The following is a 12051-nucleotide window of genomic DNA, read 5'->3' as shown; positions in this document are numbered from 1 at the left end:
TGCTAAGGAGATCAAAAAATTTACTTTGGCCGATTCTTGCGAAACTAACGTCAATCTGTTCGGTGACCTCAGTCGAACAAAACATAAAGTGGTTGCTATGGAGATAACAGTAACAAAAAAGGCGCCATTTTGAAAAAAGTGCCTTTTTAAGCAATTTCTCACTTAAATCACAGAACAGCTATACAGTAAAGGGAGGGGGGTTAGTGGTGCATAGTGGCTGCTTAGCAGATGAGTTCGGGTCAAAGGTCAGCGTCAAGGGTGGCGATGGTGCGTAGGGGCGGGCAGCGAGCGCGGCGTTGGTGCGTATGAGGCAAGGGAGAGGGCGGGCTGCGAGGGAGAGGGCGGCGAGGGAGAGGGCGGCGAGGGAGTGGGCGATGAGGGCGGGTAGCGACTGCGGGCCATCCAACGCCGCTTGCGGCTTTAATTTATTATGTCCTTTCTAAAAATAAATGTTTAGAGTTTTCAATAATGAAGTTAAATAAAGTCATTTAAAAAATAAATGAGTCCATAATTCCAGGCCTTAGACAGAAAATGCTTGTTCTACAGGTCACCCTCTATTACCTCAAGGAGACTTTTGTACTTTCACTGTATAGTTTTTGATAAAATAGTAGTTTTTTTGACGAGAAATATGTTACGATGGTCATCTTTGAATGTAAATAAATAGATTTTGGTCCATACTATATTCTTGTTCTACAGGTCACCCTCTATTACCTCACAAAGACTTGTGTACTTTTACTGTACAGTTTTTGAAAAAATGTCTTTAAACTTTGCATTTTTGACGAGAAATAAGTCAATATAGCCATTTGTGAATTTGAATAAAAAGGTTTTGATCCATAATTCCAGGGCTTGGACACTATATGCTCGTTGTACAGGTCACCTTCTATTACCGGCCAGGCCGCGGAATAACTCCACACTGGCTGACCAGTCCACAGCCCCAAAAAGGTTGGGGACCACTGCATTAGAACATATGGAATATATCTGGATACGCATTTTAGCTTTGTCTCAGCCCATTACTAACCCTTTAAATGTCTGTTCCAGTTTTGGTTTTAAAAATGATGTTTTATATAATGCTAGTAAGAGTGCTCTGCTTATTTTTCCTACTAAGGATGATGTGTCATTGAAGTTCCCTGCATTTAAATTGTGCAATACTGAGCTTGATGCCTGTTATAAAGTTAAATATCTAGGCCATGTTACTAATGACAATATGTCTGATGATGACGACATCCGTAGACAATGTGCTCTTTTATATGCTCAAGCTAACACTCTTGCATGCAGGTTTTATTCATGCTTTGATCATTTTAAAATACTTTTATTCAAATCTTACTGCACAGCTCTGTACACACCACACCTGTGGATTAACTACAGGGCATCTAGCATGCAAAAGCTACAAGTTGCTTATAATGATGCCCTGAGGATTCTATTAGGAAGGCCACGGTGGTGCAGTGCCAGTGAGATGTTTGTTGGTGCTGGTATTCACACTCTCCAGGCTCTTTTAAGACATTTTACTTATGGTTTTATTCAACATATTAATGCCTTAGAGAATGAAATTATTTTAGCTCTCATCAATGTAAAGCAGAGCACTCTTAAATATCAGTCTACAATCTGGAGGTTCTGGTATGGACGCATTTTTTAAGCCCTTCTATTTCTAGTTTGTAATATTGGTTTTAACATTGATTCTTATGACTATTGGTATTAGTACCTTTATATGAATTATTACTGTATGTTATATTTATGAATGTTGTTTGTTTTTTATAGTCTGTGTTGTTTTGGACCTTGAGTCCATATTCAAAATTCTTCTTCTTCTTCTATTGATCCACAGACCAATACAGACTCCAAGTCTTAGTGATTCTTGACAGCTGTAGTGTCAAGAGAGAATTCCACAAATTAAATTAAATTTTTAATATTTCATTAAAAAATGATTATAATGATTATAATGTCCAGTCAGTCACTGGAAATATTGCGATTAGAGCTGTCAGGCGATTAAAATTTTTAATCGCGATTAATCGCATTTTGTCCAGAGTTAACTCACGATTAATCGCATATTAATATGTGACCTTTTTTTTATGAAAAAAATGTGTTCTTCGTGGAATTTAGCAGTTCTACATTAATTATGAAAACAAGAATGGTAAAATTAATAGTTTTTTATCAGAAATACTTTATTTTGTAACATTGTATTGAGATAAACTTTCTTAACAATAAAAGGCTGTAACATAAAATGCCTAACAAAAGCCCAAGTGCAAGTGAAGGGCATTTTAAATTCAAAACTTCAGTCAATGTTCAGTAAAATAAAATAAAAAACATCAAAAATAAAATTTCCAATTTCATGTTCATTTTTTGTCAGGACCAAATCTTTTCCTTCTCTGCTGAATTGCAGTAATAAATAAAATAGAGATTCATCATTTCCAATTAACTTTTGTTTTTTTAAAAACATTAAAGACTGAGAAAAGCGGGATACTCAGTGGATAGTTTGACAGTCTGTTACTGCCGCCGCGGCGAAGTGTCCAGCGGAGCTCAAGCCATGAATATGCCGGCAGACAGACAGTTATGCTGGGGTTGGATCACGCTTAAACCTCCAGAACATTTAAAACGTCCCCCGGTGAGCTTGCTGTTCGGAACGTCGGGGGCGCGCAGCTCTCGGCACCGGACGCGAGTCGGAACCACCAGACGTGGTACTGGACGCGATCCGGAGCCCGGTTAGGGTGCAGGAGCTCTCCAGGTCCTAGCGCCGGGCCGGTTCTAGCTAGCAGCTCGGCGGTTGGAGACCCGCCGTGAACTAGTGAGATCAGCCGGTGAGTTGGAGGGCGGGACGCCCGCGAGCGCGGTATGGAAAGGCACGTATGAGAAAATCCCATTGACTGTAAAAATAATGGACCTATCGAGCTATGAGGTCCCCCCATTATATACAGTCTATGGAAAATCCGCGATTAATGCGTCAAAAAAATTGTCGGCGTCAAGCACGTGTCAGATTAATGCGTTTTTAACGCGACAAATCTGACAGCCCTAATTGCGATAGTTCGCCATATCAATATTTTGTCCCACCTCTAGTGTGAACCAGAAGTTACTTGTACACGCTGCTCAACTCTCCTTTTCTCCCCTCTCCCCCCACTCCCGCCCGTTGGCTGCACTCACTGCTCCTCTTTTTTTTTTCTTGGAGGTATTGGCATGAATCGTGTTCACAACTACTCTGAAATGAGCATCTGAATGGATGAGCTCGTTTGAGCATTTCTATGATCGTTCAAAAGATTAAAGTCAGTTCAATTGATCCACAGACCGTCACCGGTCTGCTGCCAGGTGGTTAAGATAAGATAAGATAAGATACTCCTTTAATCGTCCCACGGTGGGAAAATTTCAGGATTACGGCAGCATTACAGATAGAAAAATGAGAAAAATATTTACAAAAAGAACAAAGTTATAGTGCAGAGATAAAAAATACAAAAAATTAATGCAAAATACAAAATACAAAGATTAATGTTACAGAAATTCCACAACGTATTTTTAAAGTGACTTGGATTGAGTATAAAATAAAGTGACAAAAATAAAAATAAAGTGACTGATAGCATCAACATCTCAGCAAACGGATCACGGGGAGCAGCTCCCGTTGTACAGTCTCACTGCAGCAGGTAGGAACGACCTGCGATGCCACTCTTTCAGACACCCGGAGTGGATCAGTCTGTGGCTGAAAGAGGTGCTTAGAGCACCGTGTAAAAAAGTTGGGGACCACTGCTCAGACCAGAGAACTTAGAACGTTAATGTCAACAATAGCTTCTTTTAGACGTGATTTCCCCTTGTTCTGTTTTGTCAAAGGAGAAGCCGAATCCAAGAGGTTAAATTAGCCAAGTTTATTGTGAAATAGAGATCTGGAAAGCTTTTTCTCTGCAGTCATGTTCTGAACCATAGACTGTAAAAATAATGGACTGAGCGAGCAATGAGTTCCCCTATTGGAAATGCATTACTTCCTCTCCTCGCGAAAGCTTTCACCGTCACTTCCTGAAACGGATACCGCCATTTGCAACCCACCTTCAGCGATTGGTCTGAGTCATAGCTGAGTCATGGAATCTACAGGAAGTACTGTCGCCAATCTGGAGTGAGTTTATTGCAACCATCTGCCTCTTTCCACGCCTCTACCACGAGACCGCAGATGTAAACACCTTCAATAACGGCGGCTCGGGAGAATGGCTTTTTTAGGTTTCATTTTGATCACGTGGCCAGAAATCCTCCGGCTCTTTTCTAAATGACGTCGTTCCTGGTTAAGGTTAGGATTACGGTTATGGTTAGGGTTAGAAAAGCAAATTGTTCGTTTGTGGGGCTGTCTGTGATGCTCACGGCTCCACCAGGGGACGTGTCAATCGTGGAAAACACATTTTAACACTCTTAGGACCGCGCGTATTATATGCACGCAAAAACCGGTTAAGGAGTATATTATACACGGTATTTCTCAAATTGTGGCATATGTACGCATTTTACTGAGACTGGGCTGATTGTACAAGTCATTGTTGAAGCCTTTGAGGGAGAACCATTCCAACATTTGATTCTGTCAGCGGTCCTTTTGGATTTACTTACATTTATTCATTTTTGTCGAGATAAAAGGAACATTTAGGTGACGCTGCTGACCCCCTCGTGCGCTGTCTCTTCACATGCGCGGCCAGGTTACAGTCTGATCAGATGCACGTGAGAAGCACGTTCAGGGGTAATTAAAATAAATAACCATCCTAACAAGTGAACAGCTGGATCTTTTTTCTGTTTGAAAATACGATAACATACATTGAAGTTTGTCTCGCGCTCCTCAGACGGCTGCGTCTAATTCAGGCTGAAGCTGGAAAAGTGCGGCGAAGATGAAACTTCGGTTGGTGATTTTATGCGCATATACGCAACTTATAATGTATAAGCTACAATCAAAACAGTGAAAAAAAGAAAAACAAACGTTAAACAAAGAAAAAGGTCCAAAGCACATAACCTCAGAGTGAAATCTATTTCTACAGAGTAAATCCTCATCTAAAAATGTCGACAGCATGCTCCTCTTGTTGTTTTAAACTGCTGCATCGGTACATTCCATTGAGGAAAACAACAGTAGGACAATGATTGGTACATTGTTGAATTGTAAAGTAGGTGTTAAAAGGTCTTCACGGACCCATTAATGAAGTCTGCTCCCATTGGCTACCCGTCATCTGTCAATCAAATCCCCCAGACGTTCAACGTCAGACCCACAAACGCTTATTGAACCATCTGATTGGTCAATTTATAACTCTAATAACTTGTGATAATGGAAAAAAAATCTTTTAAAAAAATTAGGATTAGAAGAAAGAAGTTAGTCAGAAAGCAGCAGAGGAAGAATGATTATTCTGACATATAAAATGACTGAGAAATAACTGTCTGTTTCTCAATGTAAGTCAATGGGACTTTGGCCATTTTGCAACCCAGTGGTACTTCCTATATGGAACACGGAAGGAGGGGGGCTTGTTCTGTCCAGTTATTTTATATACAGTCTATGGTCTGAACCCCCTTCTGGGGGTGTCATCAACACAAACTCATTGGATGCTTTCACAAAACAATTGATCCCAGGCATCCCCTCCCCCACTCATGCTTCACTTCTGTCTCTACATTCTTATCTTTAACAGTAAACTTCTCAGAAAACCATGAAAATTATCATATCAAGTAATTGGAAATCAGACCATATTTTATTGTACTGTATAAACAAAAAAACATTGTTTAAAAGATATATTAAAAAAAATTCTTTTTAAAAAATGTTTTTTTCTAAATATATATGATAAGCTTTTATGAAAATGAAATCCTATACTTCTTGGAGTGTTTATAATAATAAAGATATTTATAATAAGAGACATTTTATGAAAACGTTTTGAAAAATTTGAAAAAAAGAGAAAGAGGACCCGTTGGACTACAAATACTATGACTAAAGACTAGCTATGTTAGAACATTTAAAACCTGTTCAACAGAACTTTGAACAAACATTTCAACAAACTTTGAAGTGACTTTCAGGCTACTGGTTCTCCTCTCAGCTGATGAGGAGGAGCCTCTGCCTTCTTCATGGAGCAGTAGCAGCGTGCTCCAATGGGCACCCCGCCTGAGGCGTTTTAGGAAAGAGAATCACGTCACAGACTGCTTCTACCTGACACTGAAAATTATACTGAAAAAAAATATATCTGCATTCTGCTGTGGAGTAATTACAACCCAACTAACAGGTCAGAAAGATAAACACAGCGATAATCAGACGTGTTTTTCATGCTAGTTAGCATTAGCCTAATGAAAAGTGACAACTATACTGCAGTCAGTTCTAAACTGCTATCTTTGGCTGCACAGATCTGGAGGAAAAGTTAAGGTTATGATTACGGTTAATACAGTAATACTTACAAATAACATCATCCTTACCAAATTACCTTCAAAGTTGCTATGTAGGACGACAAATACAATTTAAATAATTTTTGTATTTTTATTTTGGAATATTTTACTAGAAAAATAATGTGCCTAACATCATTTATAGTGACTCTTGGTAACGCCAAAAGACATCCTGTAATCTCCAGATATTCTGATATTACCATGTAGACAACGGTCCTCTGCCCTGACCAGAAATGATTGAGCGGTCATGTACAGGATGCTAAAGTAGGTGGTGCATATAGCCCATTCCAATAAACAAAGCATTGTCCTGCAAATACTTGCTTTTACTTTCAAATGTATAATTTTTGTTATTCCAAAGTGGACTGAGAACTAAAAATAGTTAAATGTGAGATACTTCTTTGAATAGGAAAAGCATTTTTAGACTCAAGACTTACACAAAGGAGACATGGGCTGACTGCTTTTTGCAGGTTACCCAGACCCCGAGGTGGTGTGGTACAAAGATGACCAGCCCATCAAAGAGACTCGGCACTTTCAGATCGACTATGACGAGGATGGAAACTGCAGTCTAATCATTTCAGAGGTCAGAGGTCAACCTAAATACTATCAGAATGCTGCAATAACTGCTTTTTTTTGTTTTTGTTTTTTTTTACAATGAATGTATTCTTTAACCCTTTAACACCAGACCTCCAGGGTTTATGTTCTTCGATTTACTGTAACTTTTTAAACATTAACACGATCAACTCCAGTAGATTCTGAAGAATTGACTGCTATTATTGTTTTAAATTTGAAAAGTTACAGTATGTTAAAGATTCTGTTTTTAGGCGTCACCGGTGATGCAGCCTCAGGTGTAAAGGGTTAAGTTGTAGAATTTAATCCTGTGGAAAATGGCCAGCGAGTAGGGGTCACATGACACCTGTTAAATGGACCGTGTTATTATAGTAATCAACAACAGATTGTTGTAATGTGGATCACGTCTTTGCTGTAGTCTTCAGGACTAGATTATGAGGACATTGTTTGATATTTCTATTGAAGTCTGCTGATTGGTCAGATGTGAGAAGCTTCTAATGAAAAGCACTTCTTTTTTTGGGAAAGTTATCTTCTTTAGTTTGTGAAGTGAAAGGCTGAAGATAGAAATAGATCCAACCGTCTTGTTCCACCTGTTTTTGATGCTACAGGTTTCAGGTGATGATGACGCCAAATACACAGTGAAGGCCGTTAACATCCTCGGGGAAGCAACCTGCACCGCTGAGCTGCTGGTGGAGGTGATGGCTGAAGAGGAGGAGGAGGAGGAGTGAAGCAGTAGCTGAAGGGACTCAGCATGAACAGGATGGAGCTTACTGTTCCTTAGCTTCATGCTGACTTTTTAAATGACAGAAGATTGTTTGGGGGTTGGAGGAGCAGGTGGGTGGAGCTTTACACATCACATCTGATCTGGTCTCTGGCACTAGGTAAGCTTGTACGACTCGACCCAGTGTGTTTGTACACACCAGCACCCATCACCGCTTTTCCTGGTTATAAAGGCTTCTTTTGAGTTTCTTTTATCCATGCTTTCTGAAATTTGATCTTCTCCTCTTGCTACTCTCACTTCTACAGTTCATTGATCCAAACAGTTATATGTGAGGTTTTGTATTTGTTTACCAATAAAAAAGTAAATCTGAGAAGAAAAAAAGGATTGATTAAGTCAAACTCTGTTAAGCTCCACCCACTTTACAGGTAAAGCCTCTCTCCCCACACCCCTAAGGTTTCTCTTGTCATTCATTCTTCAAAGAATATCAGATGTTTGTGCGTCATCAGCCATTCCTGGTGCTGTGGAAAGATGTTTGACAGATGAGACACAGAACCATTTCTGAAAACCCCATAAAGAGCACTGTCAGGAGCCAGCATGAGATACTTTAATGAGCACTTTACTGTAGAGGTGTTGGGTTCACGTCTTCATCCCAGAGGACTGCAGCACTACCTACCATGTTCAGGTAACGCTGCTCTGTGGAATCTCGGAGCAGTGTGGACGTCAGGCCTACGTCTGAGTCACAGCTACTAGACTAAACCATGACTGTGCTGTGACAATGAAGTGGGCCTGCTCTCTGTAGGAGAGTGGAGTGGGAATCAGCCATATCTCATGACAGACATTACATGCTGCTCTTAGCAGAAACAAATCTCGTTCAAACTATTCTGCGGTAACTATCTTATTTTGGTAAACATCAATGGTCCAAAGACAAGAGAGTTTCTATTTGGGATGAGACACCTGGGGGATTAGGAGATTCTTTTCACTGATGTCTGTCACGATCCTGCTGTTTCACAGTTGCCTGTTAACTTCAGTTCTTGTCTTCTTTTTTTGTGTGAAGCTCCATCAAGAGAAGTTCAAGTGGTGACAACAGCAGCAGAAAACATGTGGACTTGTCATTAGGTACTGAAATGCAAATATTCTTAAACTGCAGAAATGTTCGTATGCAACTCAGCAGTTTCACTGTAACTCAAGTCACAGCATGAACCACATCTCTCTTTGATTTGTCCATTCATTAAGCTTGTGTTTAAAACATTTGTTTTGGCTGAACATGATAAGTGCAAAGCATATTTGAAAAGATACCTGGACAGGTGATTTTGGAGCTCAGACGTATCCAGTCATTGAAATCTGGTATTCTTGAGAATTTTTTTTTATTGCTATGCTTAATAAAATATTTAATTCAGCTTCGGAAAAGAGAAAAAAAACTACAGTGGCATCTAGTGTGTGCTGGTGTTTCTCCAGAACAACTCGAACATCAAAGGAAGTCCTGAAGCCAGAGTTCCTGTTTTATGGGATACACCAGCAGCATATTCAAGCTTTATTATGAAAAGAAGTCACTCACCACAGATTCATTTTTAACATTCAATGTGTACACAAAACATGTTATTAACAGAAGAATCATCCCATTAATATCAATACAAAAATATTCACATATCTGATGACAATGCAGTTTGTTATTTCTACAGCTCTGCATTTAAGAATTAGATTTGCAAGTAAAAAAACGTTTTTCTTATGAGCCGACCTTTGTGTCTTACTTACACTTCCTGCATTTTAGAATATCTTTAACAGATATAAGAAAAATAGAAACAATAAAATCCTACAGTAGGCTTTTTCTACTGTTGTTTCTGTTATTCTTCACTGTTCAGCTGAAGTCCTTGATTCAAAACAGTCTTGAGACAAACTTTAATTGTCTTAAATCTGCTTCAATCATCATTGTAGTAAATCTGCCTTTGTGGATTTTTGATTCATTTTGTACCATAAATATAGAGTGGACTTTGTTGAAAGCTTAACTGTTTCTGGTGATGAGGAAGTCAAATGTTAGAATACTGGTAATAATTTCTCTGTGGAGAGATGACGGATTAACACCGGAGCTCCAGTGTTTATGTTCTTTGATTTACGGTAATTTTTTAATTGTTAACACGATCAATGTAATTCCAGTCACGCCACTTTTCTCCTACATAATCTACTGGAGTTACATTGATCGTGTAAATCGTTAAAAAGTTACAGTGAGTTGAAGATTTTGTGTTTAAGCGCCACCGACGACGCCACAGGTGTAAAGGGTTAAAAAGAGTTTAATCAAATAACAAATGCATTTTCCGTTGCTGGTATGATCAAAAGAGTTTCAGTGAAAATTACTTCATCTCTGTTCCTGCCATTGAACCCACTGTTTGCTGCTCTTCTTGAAAGTCTAACGCCTGGTTCACTCCAGGTGCGGAGCGCCGCGGTCCACCACGGCCGGCTCGTGCCGTGCAGCAGATCGTTTTGGTGTGTGGTCTATTTTGTGTGCGAGCAGCATGCAATCCGTGTCAGTTCTGGCAGAAAGTTACTACTTTTTCTTATCAGAAACATGGAGTAATATTTTTAGGTTATTAACTTACCCTTTCAGTCAATCTTTTGAGCTTCAATTATGTTGTTTACATTATTACTTTTAGGCTAATGAATTTGTGTTTTCTGTCCAGACTTCTGCCTGTGCTTTTCCTATTTACACTCTTGTCAGATTGTTTCTGGCTACACTTATAGAGCCGCTAGCTGAGAACAGAGAACCAAAAGTAAAATCGTCTCCACAGCTGTTTTTCTGTGAGTTGATTTCATGCTAACAACAAGCAGCTGGTAATGTCTGTCTCACTAAACCTAAGTGTTTGCATTTTACATTCTGGAAATTAATATTAAGAATACTTAATTTAAAGAACAAAAGTTTAGTTGCTGCGGAGTGCTCAAATAAAATCTGTCCTCAACAGAAGAGCCAGTTGGCTCAGCTGCTGGACATAACTGAGAGGGGAAAAAGAGATTCAAACACACATTTACTTCATGGATTTATTTATTTTTTTTTCAGCATGATCTGGAAAAAAGTTAATCACAATTCCTCTGAAATCTGTGGTGTATGTTTTTTAAAAGGCCAGAGTTCTTTGTTGTTGAACAAAATGGTTTTGTGTCACAGCTGTAAATTGAGATATCTGACAAACCTAAAGTGGCTTCTGAGAAGGTATGTGGGGAGCTGAGAATGTGATGCAGATAAAGGCAGGAGTGAAGATGTTTTCTGTCTGATGATTACATTCATCTGTCCTGTTAAGTGAGTCTTAAGCTACGTTCACACCAAACACAATTTGCGGGTCAAACATTGAAAGTGGATGCCTCTGGCGTGTCAATCATGTTCAATGTGAACATAGCTTTAGAGTTTTCCAGTATTTATCATCATTCGAATGACAGAGTATGATTACAATGACCTTCAGAGTGGAATCCACCAAACAACATGGAACCACTTTGTGGCGTGACATATACAGTAGTTGTTTTCAGTCTATCACTTCCAGTTTTCAACCAAAAACAGCAGAATTGTAGCGTTCACTAGGTTTCTGTTGATGTCGCCCAAAGTGCCTGAGTGTGTGGGCAAAACCGTGTGATCAGATTTTGTGAAGTTATCACATTCCAACTGTGTGTTTGTGCTTCAGTCTAGTCACTCTAAAGTGGCTGATGTATTCAACCTGAAGCCAAAGAGCATTTGTTTTTAATTCACAGTGTGTCTTGAAGGCTCTCCATTTTGCTTACTCTGTTTGATTTGTATGCTCAATGACAATGCCTTTTTCTTTTCAGTAGTTTTATTTTGTTCTCTGTATTTAAAGCACAGATTTATACAGTAATTATTGAGCATCCATCTTTATGAAAGTCTTGCTGCACTTCATTCTGTTCAGTTATAACCATCCAAGTTAAACATGGGCTCACTCCTTGACCGTTTTTTTCTTTTTGTATTAAGTGTTTGTAGATTTTATTTGTCAAATATTTATAAATATATGAGTGTGATGAACTGCAAACTGAGTTTATGAGAACTCTATAATTCTTCTACACACAGAAGCCAAATAAAGTTGTATCACAAAAGAGTGCTGATGATGTGAGTGATATGCAGACAGAAGTGTTGGGACACCTGAACTATTGTGTTGCTGTACGTGATGGTATGATCTTAGCTTCATACCATCGTTATTGTTTTACCCTAAAAAAGTTGTCTTCTTGGTCTTAGACTGATCCCTTTGTGGGGCGCCACAGCGAGTCACCTGCTTCAATCTAACCTTCTCTGCGTCCTCCTCACTCACTTCCACCCTCATGTCCTCTTAGTCTACATCCATGAACCTCCTTTTGGTCTCATTCTAGACTTCTTTCCTGGTAGCTCCAACCTCAACATCTTTTCACCGTCATAATCACTGTTTCTC

The 12051-nt window shown here is 39.2% G+C and overlaps 1 protein-coding gene across 1 annotated transcript in view; it reads left to right on the top strand.

Annotated features, from left to right (window-relative positions):
• mylkb (myosin light chain kinase b) overlaps nucleotides 1-11724 on the top strand; it is an 84119-nt gene extending 72395 nt beyond the window's left edge. Inside the window, exons 19-20 of the mRNA XM_024260702.2 lie at nucleotides 6819-6931; nucleotides 7527-11724. Coding sequence (XP_024116470.1) covers nucleotides 6819-6931; nucleotides 7527-7646 — 233 coding nt within the window. The 3' untranslated portion in view covers nucleotides 7647-11724. The remainder of the gene's footprint in view (nucleotides 1-6818; nucleotides 6932-7526) is intronic.
• Nucleotides 11725-12051: the final 327 nt, after the last annotated feature.

This window comes from Oryzias melastigma, unplaced genomic scaffold (assembly GCF_002922805.2).
Source record: "Oryzias melastigma strain HK-1 unplaced genomic scaffold, ASM292280v2 sc00204, whole genome shotgun sequence".
NCBI lineage: Eukaryota > Metazoa > Chordata > Actinopteri > Beloniformes > Adrianichthyidae > Oryzias > Oryzias melastigma.
Note: the sequence above shows the minus strand (reverse complement) of the source record. Positions and strands in the feature narration are given on the sequence as shown.